The 14,963-nt window shown below is 39.8% G+C and overlaps 1 protein-coding gene across 2 annotated transcripts in view; it reads right to left on the bottom strand.

Moving 5' to 3' along the window:
• Nucleotides 1-941: 941 nt before the first annotated feature.
• Nucleotides 942-14,963, bottom strand: part of il1rapl2 (interleukin 1 receptor accessory protein-like 2) — a 355,386-nt gene continuing 341,364 nt past the window's right edge. Inside the window, exons 10-19 of one of the 2 annotated variants that reach the window (XM_020634405.3) lie at nucleotides 12,134-12,274; nucleotides 11,813-11,873; nucleotides 10,859-10,968; nucleotides 3,265-3,410; nucleotides 3,088-3,165; nucleotides 2,869-2,985; nucleotides 2,428-2,550; nucleotides 1,553-1,783; nucleotides 1,358-1,388; nucleotides 942-1,080 (exon numbers count right to left, since the gene is read on the bottom strand). In XM_020634405.3, coding sequence (XP_020490061.1) covers nucleotides 992-1,080; nucleotides 1,358-1,388; nucleotides 1,553-1,783; nucleotides 2,428-2,550; nucleotides 2,869-2,985; nucleotides 3,088-3,165; nucleotides 3,265-3,410; nucleotides 10,859-10,968; nucleotides 11,813-11,873; nucleotides 12,134-12,274 — 1,127 coding nt within the window. In that variant the 3' untranslated portion in view covers nucleotides 942-991. The remainder of the gene's footprint in view (nucleotides 1,081-1,357; nucleotides 1,389-1,552; nucleotides 1,784-2,427; nucleotides 2,551-2,868; nucleotides 2,986-3,087; nucleotides 3,166-3,264; nucleotides 3,411-10,858; nucleotides 10,969-11,812; nucleotides 11,874-12,133; nucleotides 12,275-14,963) is intronic. The other variant, XM_020634407.3, reaches the window with a different exon arrangement.

Genomic DNA, 14,963 nt, shown 5'->3' with positions numbered 1-14,963 from the left:
GCACTCTGGTTGGTGGTCACACGGAGCTTTTTGGAATCCCTCCACTTGAAGAAGCAAGTTGCCTTATAGTCGACTCGTATGAACAACGAGACATGTTTCCATTACACCAGCTTTCTTTGCATTCTCAGTAATTAAGTTAAGCAATTGCTGTCTTGAGCAAGTTCATTTCTTTTTAGTCAACCGTTTAAGCTATGAGGACCACACCAGGTAGCTAGCTAGGTATAGCCAAACGTTGTAATCAAAGAGGTTGACAAGTTGATTTAAGGTGGACTGGTATTCCAAAATCATTGCTTGAAGTCTACTGACAATCCACCGAGTCAACAGGTAGGTTGATTTCCTCACAGCAAGTATGAAGATATACTGGCTTTCCTTAAACACCCTACTGCACTGTTTTTCAGTGGACTTATATGTCCTAATAGCGTACCAGCTAGAAAATCATCTTGTTTTTGGGGTACGCGGCTGGTGTGCGTGCTCCAGTTTCAACCTTGATACTTTGTTGACAAGTGAAGTACCACTGTCTGTGGACATGTACTCACCACAGAGGTTTTGTGGACCTTTATTGACTATGAAGTTCAAAATATCCACATGTCCATACCTGTTTACAGGCTTTCTCCACTAGTCCATTGCTTTTGACCTCTCATGTTGTATAGTACCGCTCTTCTTCAAGGGTGCTGGCTACACATCTTACACGTCATACGTTCCTAACCCCTGGCAGGTCCAATACTAGCAGTCAGTCTTCAGCCAGTATAATCAACCACTGTGAATCCAAGTTGTTTGAAGTCTTTAAGCAGTCCTTTTTTGACAACTTAGGATGGGACTCAAAAACTATTGTGCAGGCAGTCCGCAGTCTCTCCCGAAAACCAAGGCTGTACACTGTCCAAAAATCCAATGAAAACCTATCGGTAAGCCAGTCTACCACATGTCCAAAGCCAGTTCAAGAGGAGCCTGTAAACCAGTCTGATCATCCAGGGAACTTTCCTTCTACCAAATGTCAGAGCTTAGTTCTCTGCTGGTGAGAGGTCCGAAGGTGCTGTTCAGATGGATTTCTGGCTTCTTCCCAAGTGTACTGCTCTGAGTCACCTAGTAGAAAGTAGAAAATAGAAAGAAAATAGTGATTGGCAAGAATCTCCCTCACACCACAACTCCTTGCAAAAATGTACAATTTACAAGAGAAGTCAGGGGTTGCACTCTTAAGTTTATACAGTACTGTTTCATGCATAAAGTGCACCATGCCTACAAGATATATTCTACAAATGTCAGCTACTTCCCAGTCTGTTAAAATAAATAAATAAATGTTTTAGATTTGATAAGATGAAGATACTATTCCTTTTTTAAACTTTCTTTTATCCAAACAGACCTCTTGTTCCCCAGTGAACTGCTCTGAACCCCTGGGGAGAAAAGAGGGGTTTTATTTTTAATTTGTATGAACTCCAAATACATGCACATAAACAGAAAGAAAATTCAAGAAAGGGATACACTGTGTAGATGTTGGATGCTAGGAACTGACTAAGAACTGAAAAATACAAAGGAATCGTCCTGTCTTTTCCCCAACCTGTCCATTCAGTAGTGTCATAGGGATGTTGCAATAGACGTGACGACCACCGGGGCCCAATGTGGAAAACTGCACGGCCGAGGGAAGAGGGAGAGGAGGCGACATGGAGGGAGGCTGTGTGGGAAGCTGGAACTCGTAGCTCCGGCAGAAATGCCGCATTTGGGCTGAGTGACCGCCCCCTAGTGGCAATGTCATCTGGTTGTAGTCGGGAATCTCTGTCGCCAAGGCAACCTATGATAAGAAAAACATGACCATATTTGTTTAAGTTAACTATTATTTAACAGAAATAATATTTTTAATCAGTCAATGTTTGACAGATATGCATTTTCTGAGGTCAAATTAGATACTTTAGATAAAAATAAAATAAAAAAATAAAATTACCTAAATAGTGGTTCAGCCTAAAAGAAAATCATTAGTCATTCATATATTTATTATACTTTCTACCTGCGTGGCACAGAGCATAAGAAGTGTTCTAAAATAGTTAAAAATTCTAATAATTATGATTTTAAAAATCAGTTTTGAACTGTGTTTGCAGCTGTTGGACTACAATCCTGCAGCCTTGCACAACCCCAACACTGAGAGAGAAAACTATCAAACAACGAAAAAGGCTCATGTCAAATTGTTTTTTTAAATTTTCTTTTTACAATGACTTAATACATTTTTAAGTTAACTCAACTATATGACCTTGGTAGCCTGACTTATGAATTTCCCTGTTATACCAAACATGTCTTTCTGCATGTGTTTGCACGACTAGTCCCACACCATGCACTTTCAGAAATCCAGCAGGAGGGGATGTGCCTACACCACTGGTTTCATGAACAATAGATTCAGGTAGCAACATCTGCGTGAAGTAATATACATGAAATACTGCTGACCTGATGATGTCCATGCCGACTATCATTCTGGGGTGCCAAGGAGGCAGAGGTGGTTGTCATTGCGATGGTGGACACGGTAGTCTGCAGGTCTCCAAAGAGGCCCTGTTCACCAGAGTCCATCACCTGTTATCATGAAAACACAAATTAGCTTTTCCTGAGCAGATGTTTAAAATACTTGAGCAGTAAAAGAAACCAGAGTCATATACAAATATTACAATATACAGGAAACAAGCACAGATTATTCTATTTTAGCTTCATTGTTGTTTTCAAACTATAAGAGACACTAATTTTTTGGACTGTGGGAGGAAGCCATAGTATCCGGAGAAAACCCACGCATGCATGGAAAGACCACACAGAGAGGCTCCTGTCCTATATGATATGAAACCTCCTTGATGTGGGGCAACAGCGTAACTATTTGGAGTTCTATTATTGGCGGTTTACCTGGCGCCTTGACAACGTCTCTCTGCGTTTGGCAGGCATCTCATAGACGACATGTTTCCAAAAGTTTGATGACAGCTCATTGCTCTTAGCCCCCCTCCACTTGATGATGGATAAAACCTGCCAAAGGACAATCACATCAATATAATTTCCTCGTAATGTTGGTCCATTGCTCTTTAGTTTCACCTTCAGATCACACTCTTTCCTCGTCTCTCTGTATACCTTGATCGTATGTTTAAGTGCTTCCACTTCTTGATAGTTCATGACATTCTTTAAGTCTGCACACTCGATCATGATCACCTGGACAAACACAAACAAACAAAAAAGAGAGAGAGATGATTCAAAAGAATATTCCAGAGGTGTTGTGAACACTTTTCTCAGATCTCTCCCCAATCTTACCTTGATCTCCCCAGTGACGAGCATAGAGTGGAGGCGTGTCTCTATCTGGAAGATGCTCCACCCTCTTTTGGCAACAAACTCTGGAGTCAAAATGATGATCAAACGTCTGCTCTGCTCCACGCAGCGAGCCAAGTCCTCAATGTAGGCTGGGAGAGACGGACATAAAGACAAGGTCAGAGCGATAAGGAAAAGCTCAAAAGAAGCCGGTTAGCCCATTTTGGAACTGTTTCATACAAAGACTGAGGCTGAGAGACAGAAGAGGATGGTGACGGATGAAGCTGAAACACCAAAATTGAAAACAATCTCTTATAAGTTATTTGAAGAACAACTCAGGCATGTTTATTGTACAATGAAGGGAGAATTGATCACAGCCATCCCTGATTGCTTTGCTAATGACAGTCAACTCTATTTCAAAACTGACCCTATCCCTCTACAACACCCAATCAATCTTTATCAGTGTAGTGCCAATTCATAACCAAAGCTATCTAAAAACACAAAGTCTAGACCATTCTCTATGTAATGCCATCTTGATCCACATTAAGCACCTGCCTGAAGGAGATAAAAGGTGTGGATGAATCACAACATCCTACAAATAAACAGCTCTAAAAGCGAAGGTATTTAGTTGGCATTCCCCACAGGTCAAATCATCCTGCATGACCCTTATATCCTTTTTTTGGCCAGGACATTCTACTTTCATCATTGGTCAACAAACCCAGGGGGGGAGAATTGACCTTCTCTTGACCTTTGCGGCCCCTCATTAAACATTTGCGTAAGAGGTAAAACTATGCTCATGTTTATTTTTATTTTGTAGCACTTCAAACTGTGTTTCATACGAAGGAGCATTAGGGCAACATTAAGGGGACTTGTGTCGTAAATTTACGAGATTAAAGTCGTACATTTACGAGATCAAAGTTGTTATTTTAGTCTATAGTTATATCAGTAGAGCAGCGGCCTCCTGTACGGAAATGAGGAACGTAAGGCATCTTGTAAAGTTATACGTTAGTAAAGGGTTTCACAAATAAGGAAATATTTCCTTGTGTATTCAGTAACACTGATTGACTGAGAATAAACTCTCTGAGGAATGAACTACTTTAAAGGTCTGTAAATATCCCATTAGCTGTGTTAGGGCTTTACTTCTGCAGATATGAAACTATACACTATTTTGGCACATCAGCATCACATTGTCATTAAGTATCAGGACCCTGAAAAGATACAAAACTGGGGCTTTTCTAAAGAGAGAACAACACTGACTTGAATAAATTTGTCTCTTTTGTGGCAGAGGAAATTGCTTTCATCATTTATGTGGAGGCAAATGGCTGCTCTTCTGATACACTGCAGGAAAAAGGGAAAGGTCCACACATTGTTCTGTTTCTATCCAAAGTATCTTCTTCAGGCCAATGTGGCAGGATACAAGCAGTCTTTTCTTAAGTGTTGATCAGACAGAACAGGGACAATGAATACAACAGCCACAAGAGGGTGACATATACCCCAGGAAGCAGAAAAACAGGCAAAATATACAATTGTAAAAAATATATATAGGCTATATATTTTAGTTAGTTAGTATTAGGTGCTCATTGGGAGCTGAACAGTGTGCAGACCTTTCCCTTTTGTCTGCAGTACATAGTGTCTTTTTTGTCCTGTACCTGTATGCAATTTTCTTGGATGTGCGCAAACTGGTCTTTTTGCTCTTCTGATACAACCTTTCGAAATAGGCTTATAATTTTAACCATAGTCTAATGTAAATCAATTAATGAATAATATAAATTAGCAACTTTTTTCTCATAAATGTACGACATAAATCCCAATGTGGCCCTAAAACTCTGTTGTAGTTTGTAATCAAAGTGTGTGTAATCAAAATGAGTTATCATAATAATCCATCCTTTATCTATACCACTTTTCCCGTTTGGGGTCGCGGGGGTCTGGAATCGATCCCAGCTGTCATTGGGCGAGAGGGGGGGTTACACCGCGGACTGTTCGCCAGTCAGTTACAGGACAGTGATATAGAGACAGACAACCAGTCACACTCACATTCACAACTACAGGCAATTTCAAGTCACCAATTAACCTAACGAGCATGTCTTTGGACTGTGGGAGGAAACCAGAGTACCTGGAGAGAACACACACATGCACTGGGAGAACAGTCTGGCTCCTGTCTGAAGGGGATTCAAACCAGGAACCTTATTGCTGGGAAGCAACAGCTCTGCACCTCACAGCCTTTCAGCCGTATTATATTAATAATTATTATGATTAAAATAAGATGGAAATATGAGACTTACAGAAAATTTTAACATGTTGATGGCAGGAGAATTAGCTACAAAGGGAACAGGGACATTCCAACATTAGTATGTGTGGGACGCCTCCCTCTGTAGTATCTGCTTTCTATTTCCTGTCAGCATCCTTCACCTCTCTTTGTTCATAAATGACTAATTTGACTGACAGGAGTATAAAGCAGAGTGGCAGAAACGCTTGTGTAAGAGTTTTAGCTGTGGGACACACAAGTCTGCTCTTACATTGGCCCCAGCATTGTGCTGATACGCCTCAATCAGCAGCTTTCCCCTCTAACTTAAAGAGGAAAAACAGTCTGCTTCAGGGGGTTAAATGTGCAGCTGATGATATGTGAAAAGGGATCAAATGTATGATAGAGCCACAGTATGTCAAGGATATATCATAAAGAGCCAAAATCTGTTTAAAATGCTTTTTGTTTTAATATGGTGCTATAATGTTGGTATTAATAAAAAAAAAAAATCAGAAAATAAGGTGACACCTGCGAGCTACTTCAGGCAGTCAACTTCAGGAGCTGCACTGATTTCACACTTGACACGCATTCCTCAACAATCACCTGACATAAGACACCAGAAATTCTGTTGCAAAGGTTCAACAATTCATAACATTACAAAGCTGCTCCTTTTTCAACTCACTCTTAAATAAGGGTATTCTATGTAATCGTTCCCCCCCAGGCTTTGCAGATTAAATCTGCTATATAAAAGGTTCCTCGTCTAAAGCACAGCTGAAGTTTTTCACAAATCAACCAGAAGGAATCAACATTTACTTTCTAAAAAGCACAACCCTTATGTTGTCAGAGATGGGACATTAAACAGGAAATTAATCTCATTCTCAAACAACAAACAGACTCTTTCCTCCTCTGGAGCTAGAGGTAATGTTCCTGAACGTAACTGTGCATAGAGGGATCTATGTCTTTTGGTTAAATTATACATAACATAGGCCTCTGCACTGTTACGATCCTCGATGAGACAATAAGTTTGTAGTTTTGGTTTACACTAATATCAGCAGACTATTTCTCTCTGTACATAAGAAGCATGTTCCTCTTAGGCGTACGCGTAGACAACATGCTGCGTCATGAACGTAAATGTTCGCATAATGTCGATGTGCAACGCTTGTTACTGGAGGATTCCTCTAGAGGGAGCACCACATAAACCAGATGTAAGACACCGAAGTAGAGATGATCCATCGCCAGCCATTTATGCAAGCATGTTTGTTGCTATGCAACGGTGATGAAACATCATAGAGCGGGTAGTTGCTGACTCGATCTGTTCACTTTTCTTCTAAACTTTACACTATTGTTGTAGTGGCTCTCTGGTGTCTCCAATGTTGTCATTTCAGTTCTCATCACCATCACAGCTCTACACTGCTCCTAGTGGTTGTATGCATACTGCATCTCTTGGATGTGTAGCGTTAATTTCTAAGGACGTGCACAACCCATGCTCCAAACCACCGAAAGGCTGATGTCATGCATTAGTACTCGTAGTTAAAAGCAAATTTACTCACTTCAATCATTAGCCCAGGGAAAACAAGGAAAAATATCCCAAATAAAGATGTATTTAGTGAGTCTTCATAAGTCTATTCCAAAGCTGAATTTCACTTTTATGTCAGATGTTTGGAGGCTCAAGTCCCATATCTCCATTCACAGCCAGGATTGATGTAACTGTATGGACTCTGAGGAAGGAACTATCATGTACAAAACTGCAACTTGGATGATCTCCCAAACACCAGATAATAATCAGGATTAATCATAATCCTTCACCAGGCACACACCAGAATAATTAAGTTGGGTATGAAATCCCAGATCGCCACAGTGTTTAACTTCACAGATCCCAGAGCTGACTGAGTTAAAACACTGACAGCTTCTCTTAACGTCACGTTAGTCTAATGTCAAGCCCAGCTATTACAGATCTATGTATTGATTTATTGATCTATTTATGCATTTGTGGGTCAGAGTCCACATTGTTGGATCTGTGTATACATGTGTTTGTGGATCTATTTACAAATTTGTAGATGTAATTACTGTACTGAACGACCAATCCAATTATCTGTGGATAAGACTCACAAGCACGACAATACTCTCAGTCTTCAAGGTTAAGAAAAAGGTCTTAACTTGCAAAAAATATAGACAAGCAAGATCGGCAGACAAAATCCAAAGGGAGCAGGCAGAATCAAAATCAAAAAAGGGAACAAACACACTGGACCACTTGACTCAAAGGACAAAGTCAAACTGGCACAGAAGGGAAGGAAGACAGATTCAATACTAAAGGTGATTGGGAGATAATGAGATGCAGCTGGAGACAATCAGGGCAGGGTGACAATCACACAGGCTGTAAAAGACATGAGGGCAGGAAGTGAAGGATCTGAAATGAGACAAGAGGTAAGAAACACAAAAATAAAACAGGAAAAAATGAAAAAATGAACATAACTTAAGATGTAGAGCTGGACATGACAAATACTCACTTGCACAGAGTTTTGCATCAACAATAGCTCCATACTGTTGCTTCATTCCAATGCCAACTGTAAACCTTTCTTCCCAAACTATTCCATTTCCATTTTTTTTTGAAGATTCAAGTTTCTTTTTGTGCAAGCATCACTCATGCTGCTCATTATTTTTCAAATTTGCAGTTACCAAAAAATGTCTAAAAACTGTGTTTCTGGAAATACTCTCTTTCTCTGATTCCCCCCCCCCCATCATTTTTTAACTTGCAGACTTAATAAATGACAGAGACTCTCCAGCAACACATTGCAATTTCATGCTCAATTTGAGGGGAGCAAATAGTACAGAACATCCCAGACGTCACATGCTTTCTTCCCATTCTCCAGGTTGCTTTTTCAGTGTTTCTCTCTTCACCTTTTCTTTGTTCTACTTACAATTCCCTCTTGCCCTTCACTTCCTCTTCCCGCCATCCATTTTTTTTGAGGATTATGTAAATGAATGAATGACATGATAATGGAATAACACAAACCAATGACCCAGTCTGCACGTCTTTCTCTACCCATTGTTTATTTGTCTCTGTCTGGATAATGTCGGAGGGCTAATGGAGTGGATAATTGAATGGTGTATTTTGGGTCACATCACTATGGTTTCTCTGTTGAGCATTGAAAAGTCATCACTGTGTCTCTGTGATTCTCTTGTTCATAGTGTTCTTTCACACGATGTAACCTTTAGTTTATATGCAGATTTGACGGAGTATGTGTGAAGTTATGCACAGTGGACATTTGTTCTGTGGATGTTTTTAGGGCACGGAAAGTAGACCTCATTTCTGGAGGAAATATGACTTTGTCATCTGCTTCAGGATGCACTGATGTCTGTGTTTGTCTTGTGCATGTGTTGGGAAGAGGCATATATTTTTCTGTCTAAGGGCAGACTGTGTAGGCCAACAATCCATATTTAACCATATTTAAATATATTTAATAATGATTTTCTTTTTTTAGAAAATGTTAACTGATTCAAAGAAGAAACATTATTTTTCTTTCCTGCCTCACTGAGGCGTTATTTCTGCAGCTACATTCTGTAACAGGATGTTTTTCAAATGTGAAATTAGTATGGTATTAACTGGGTGAAATGGCTCAGTATTTTATCCTGTGCATTATTACAACAGTGGAATCTACCAGGTGCCTTAGAAAGAACTTTCGCTTATCAATTGTACCACAGACCTCATTCATTTTCCATTTTAAAGGAGTTTAGAAAGTTTCATATCAAAAGTGCACAAATGGTCAAAACAAAATACAAAACAATGTCTCAAAATCAATCTCTACAGACTGAATTAAATCAAAGAAAGATATCGACCGATATATCAGATCCCCCCAAATATCAATATTGGTATCGGCCCCCAATAAATCCCATATTGGTCAGGCCATGCATCTTATACACTTGTTTTCTAAAACGTTAAAGTGTTTTGCTTTTGTCATTTTGTTTTATAAAAAAATGTTTTCCAAAATGTAAATTTGTCTCCAGCTTTGTAAAAGTGTTTCACACTTTCTAATTTTGTTTTGCACTTCCCGGCCAATGTACCTCTACAAGCTTTATCTGCATGCTGTTTGGTGCTTTATCAGACTTTCTACAATAAAGACATCCTAACCCTCTTTATACAAACCCTAATTTTACCAGTGTATTGGTTTGTATACACACATATACATGCACATGTAATGCATGTGGGAGAATGTGTCAGCGATCGATAACTGTTTGTGAAGTGTTTTATGAAACATATGGCCTGTATTGCGTACCGATCTAAATGTTTCACTCAACCGTGCTACACCAGAGATGAGTCTAGCTATGATGCTTGGCTGTGATGCTGGCCCGGAGAAGGACATTATCTCTGACTCTTTATTTTACTGACACACTTCAAAATGCACAGATAGCCACAACAGACTGTAAAACCCGTCCTGAAGTTTACAACAGTATTAAACAATTTCAGCGTTAACCTTTAATGAATGAACCTTTGATGAACACGTTGTCAACTGTGTCATTAAACTTGAATCAGAATCCGGTCCGCCTTATTGACCAGGTATATAAACAGCATGTGCCCAGGTGACTGACTCCGGTGAACTAAACTCTCTGTGTACAACACTAAATGAAATATAAACAATGAACTTATTTGCACACGCCTACATTAGACACTTAGTGCAGTGTTGTGGAGTGCAGAAAATGCTGAAATAAGATAATAAATGATTTAGATTAGATAAATATAAAAAAACAAAACAATAAGTGTGTAAGCAGCAGGATGTGTATTTAACGTCTTTGTGGGTGAATCAGGCAGGAGCAATAACAGCCATATTTACTCCTCCACTTGGTAAGAGATTGACACCTAACCCCAGAAATGCCATGTTTGTGTGTGTGTGTGTGTGTGTGTGTGTGTGTGTGTGTGTGTGTGTGTGTGTGTGTGTGTGTGTGTGTGTGTGTGTGTGTGTGTGTTCACAGTTTAAACTTTAGCATGTCTTTACCTTTGTGGATGTTAAATGGAAATCCAGACATGAGCCCAGGTGGAAAAGACATCAACTAAGTGTGTATATGTTTCAGAAATCAATTGAGAATAGACACATGTGAGAAAGAGTCGTTGTGTAGTATTGTGTATCTTAGAATGTGATTGTGTAGTTTTTGCGTACATGGGATGTACACCTGAAAGCACACACACATTCTTGTGTGTTTCTGTGTGTTATGTAGATCAGCATCTGTTTCTTATTTACAGCGACAGAGTGATGAATTGGGGGCTGTAATGGTCCACAGAGAGATGGACAGATTGTACAGTGAGTGAGGAGGAAGGAGAGCTGTAGGTGACGTAGACACTCAGTCAGACATGCGTATACTTACTACTGCTGGGTATAAGATCTCTGTCTGGTAGAAACAGCTTGTATCCGTAATGCTTTTCCAAAACGTCTGGCAGAATCTCCAAAGCGAATGTTTCCTCGTCGCTGCTCGACCTGCCAGGAAAGGAAAGACAACGATGGTTCCAAATTTGAAATCAAATTCGAAACAAGACATTAGTGTGAACCCTGGTTCTACCTGCAAAAGATGGTAAATGTTGCTACATGTATACATGTTTACTGCCTGTTTATTTGTTTACAGCCTGCTTACATGTTTACAGAAACAGCTGAGGCTAAAACTAGGTTTTTATTTCAGAAACAAGTTGTGTTTTTCCTTTAATGAAGTAACTTTTACCATCTTATTCAGAGTGAGATTATAAAATGTAAATTTTGTCTTACTGAGTGTGGATTTCATACAGGGAGTTGGTTCGCTAAGCATACAGACTAGAATTTGGGGAAATATCTTGGCATAATTACTTTCTTTAGAAAGGGGGGTAAGGGGAGAAAAAGTGGTTGCCGATTTTCAAATTACAAGTCAGCATATTTGACTTCTTTCACAAATAGCACTGTGCTCCTTTCCAACTGGAGGCGAGGAGAAAGAACATAATTGGGAAATACAAATAAAACGTAACTAAAATAGAAATGTACACATGCTCTGGGAAAAAAAAGAAACCACAGCAAAGACGTGTTTTTCTCCGGTTTAAAGGTTCTACTATTAAAAGTTCGTGCTTGATTAAAGTGTTTCCCCAAACTGTCAACGTGGCAATGGAAGCTGTATTAAATCTACTTTGAAAACAAACAAGCTTTCTTTTCTATTTCTTCTCTAATACACTGGATCGAGGTTATTATCGAGTCCTTCTCACGCTGCTCACAGTGACGATGGAGCGTTTGAGAATCTGTGTTGTTAGCTGAATAAGAAAACCATGTTTGATACGCCTATGTGTGTTCATGAGTAACTCACCTGCCCAAAGAGTCCAGGTCCACTTTAGTGTAGGACAGATAAGCATCATACTCCTTATTATCTGTGAAGAAAGACAAGTTGTGTAGTGAGTAGGATCAAAAATACACAGGCCAGGGGTGAAATTTAAAAACATTGTGTAGGCACCAAAAGCACATTTAAGTGTTACTTTACGTTACTATGCTGTTTTGTTGTTCATCCCTCTCTGTAACTTGGTGAGTGCATGTAGTACTCTGGTGGATAGGTGCTGATAAAAGCTCTTTTTCTTGTCTGAACTCTTGTTTGATGACCTGATTTAAAAGTGGGCAAACAGACTTTGCTTACCGTCTTCAGCTTCATCACTTCCAAAGTGCCTCCTGTAGCAGAGCATGATCTCCATGTTGTAACACTTGTACAGTGCAGTCAGGACTCCCAGAAGCAACAAGATGACCCCCAGACCACCGGCCAGCTCGAGACGATACATGTCTACATCAGAGATAAAGCAAAGGATGGATCCAGGGAGAAGTGATTAGATTCATGCAGTAAATGCTCAAAAAGTCAATCGTGGCTGAATAAAAAATAAAACGTTGTAACATACATTCAACAGTGTTTGAGACTTGGGTCACTGTATGACTGACTCTGTATTTTAGTGTTTTAACACTGAGTCAAATCTAGACTGATTATGTAGGACCTTCATGTGTTGGTGGCAGTCTGCAGGGACTATGGGTTAGGAACCAGATGGTCCCAGTTCAAGTCCCGGTGCAATTCAAAATATGGAAGTTAGTCTGGTAGCTGCAGCACCTCCTGAGAACTGCTGAGTCTGTTTGTTTCGTTTTGAGCACTTTAAAGCAACCAATGTGACCTGAACTAAATGATTGATTGATTTTGTTATTGTGTCACATATAAACAATATGCTCAGTCCAAAACAGGGTTCCATCATGATTAATACAAGGAAACCAGAGACCTAAAGTCGACACTTAATAACAATAATACTAACAGATCAAACCACCCTGACGTTTCCTCCAGATTTTAGAGACAAACGTGGCCAATAAAAATTTAAATCAAACAATCAATCCTGTCGTCATCAGAGCTCCAAAACATTTCAGGATTCTGAGCGTACATTTCATTTATCAAAGTTGTTCTTAACTCATCATAAGGAGAACAATACAGAAGAAAATAAGATTGAAAACGTTAATTTTTGACATCCAGAAAGTGGTTTCACTTTTTTTCTGACTTCTTTGACGTGATCTGTCACCGCGGTATTAGAGATGAGAATGAGAGCAAAGAGCGCTCTGCACGAACAAAATGGTGAAGCTAAAAAGGAATGATGAAGTTGGTACCAGGAGATTTAACTATGAGTCAGAGGACAAGTTTGTCAAGCCCTTGAAGAAAACGTTCTTTTGGTTGTTGTTGTTTAGAGTCCTGTCCCTCTTGCTTCATGTCGAACGTGATGATTAGTCCGAGTACCCCCGTGTAGTCTGTCATGTCTGTCAGTCAAGTCACAGTAGGCTACACATTCAGGGCTGATCGTCTAATCTGACACCGTAACCATGGTAACAGACAAAAGATTGTGTAGTCTGACCTCGGCATTACGGAAGCAGTAAAAAATTGTAATACTGGTGTGGTGGGTTGAAGAGCAAATGGCCTTGGATTTACTCGTCTATGTTCACTTGAAGAGGAACAAACTTCCACAGGACTCCGAAGTAAAACTGATCAAAGAAATTAATTTAATCCACAGTTTTGTTAAACAATCTTACTGGATGATTCAAAGTCAAGTTCTCCTAATCAATGAATTATACTACAGTAAAGAAACCATGTGGCTCGGTCCTTAATTGATCCTCAACTGCCTGAAACCGGTCTAACCCTCCCCCAGCACTAAAGAGCTCTCTCTCTCTTAAAGTAACCTACCTCACTGCTCTAACAGCAATACCATACTGCTTTTTAACTACAAAAAATCCACATGAATTAAATCAAATTACCTTTAGCTGACTTTTAATCCATTTTACAACTTAACTTATACAATGAAATCCCTATAATAAAGATTAACTCAAAATTACACTGCTTATTTATTTACGTTAACGTATATGAATGTAACTTGGCTTCTACAACTGGGAAACATATAGGCTACTCATACATTATGGAGACTGTTTCCTGTTTTGGACGTGTTTTCAAACCAGTTTTGAACACAAAAAAGAAAAATATTTTTGTAAGGGAATTGAATGATTAGTTTGTCACATGGGAGGCTCATTTATGAGACGTCTTATTTGATAGGACAGTGGATAGAGTAGGAAACCAGGGACAGAGGGTTGGGAATGACATGCAACCAGGAGCCACAGGTCGGACTTGAACCCGGGTCGTCTGCCTGGAGGACCATAGCCGCCGCGCTTGGGGCCGACCTAACTTCTTGCCATACGGCCCCGAGATGATTTTTTGGCAAGAATCAACTGGGCTGGGTAAGAAACTAGAAAGATTAATAAGTATTCCAGTATAAGTGTTCTACAGAAGTAATGCTTAAGTCACTAATTCAAACACCTGCACCTGCTCTGCCTGATTAAGCTCCAAAGACCACTTTGAACCATCCTGGAAAACTACAGAAACCCTCTTTATGATTCACTATTAAACAAACCTGAAGATTACAAGTTAGAAGAACACACAAAGTCAGCCTCAATACAAAGTGTGCTTCCTTGACTGAGAGAGACAGATGACCTCACGTCAGCATATCAGATACACACATACATGATCTCAGATGGTGTGTGTGTGTGTGTGTGTGTGTGTGTGTGTGTGTGTGTGTGTGTGTGTGTGTGTGTGTGTGTGTGTGTGTGTGTGTGTGTGTGTGTGTGTGTGTGTGTGTGTGTGTGAGAGAGAGAATGATAGTGCTATCATAGGCAATATGAGTGTTTGGGAGATTTATGGAACATGGCTGGTGAATGACACCATGGGAAATATGATCTATTACTATCTTTCTCTCTCTCTTTTTTCAAACACACACACACCCACGCATGCACTGGCACACACACACACACACACACACGCACAAACGCACACACACACGCACACACACACACACACACGCACACACACACACACACACGCACACACGCACACACACTTCTCTTTCCTATTCCTTTTCCAACCTCATTTTTACAAGGTTTATCAATTTTCCAAGTCATGACAG

Source organism: Labrus bergylta, chromosome 9 (assembly GCF_963930695.1).
Source record: "Labrus bergylta chromosome 9, fLabBer1.1, whole genome shotgun sequence".
NCBI lineage: Eukaryota > Metazoa > Chordata > Actinopteri > Labriformes > Labridae > Labrus > Labrus bergylta.
This window is presented reverse-complemented; position numbering and strand designations above follow the sequence as displayed.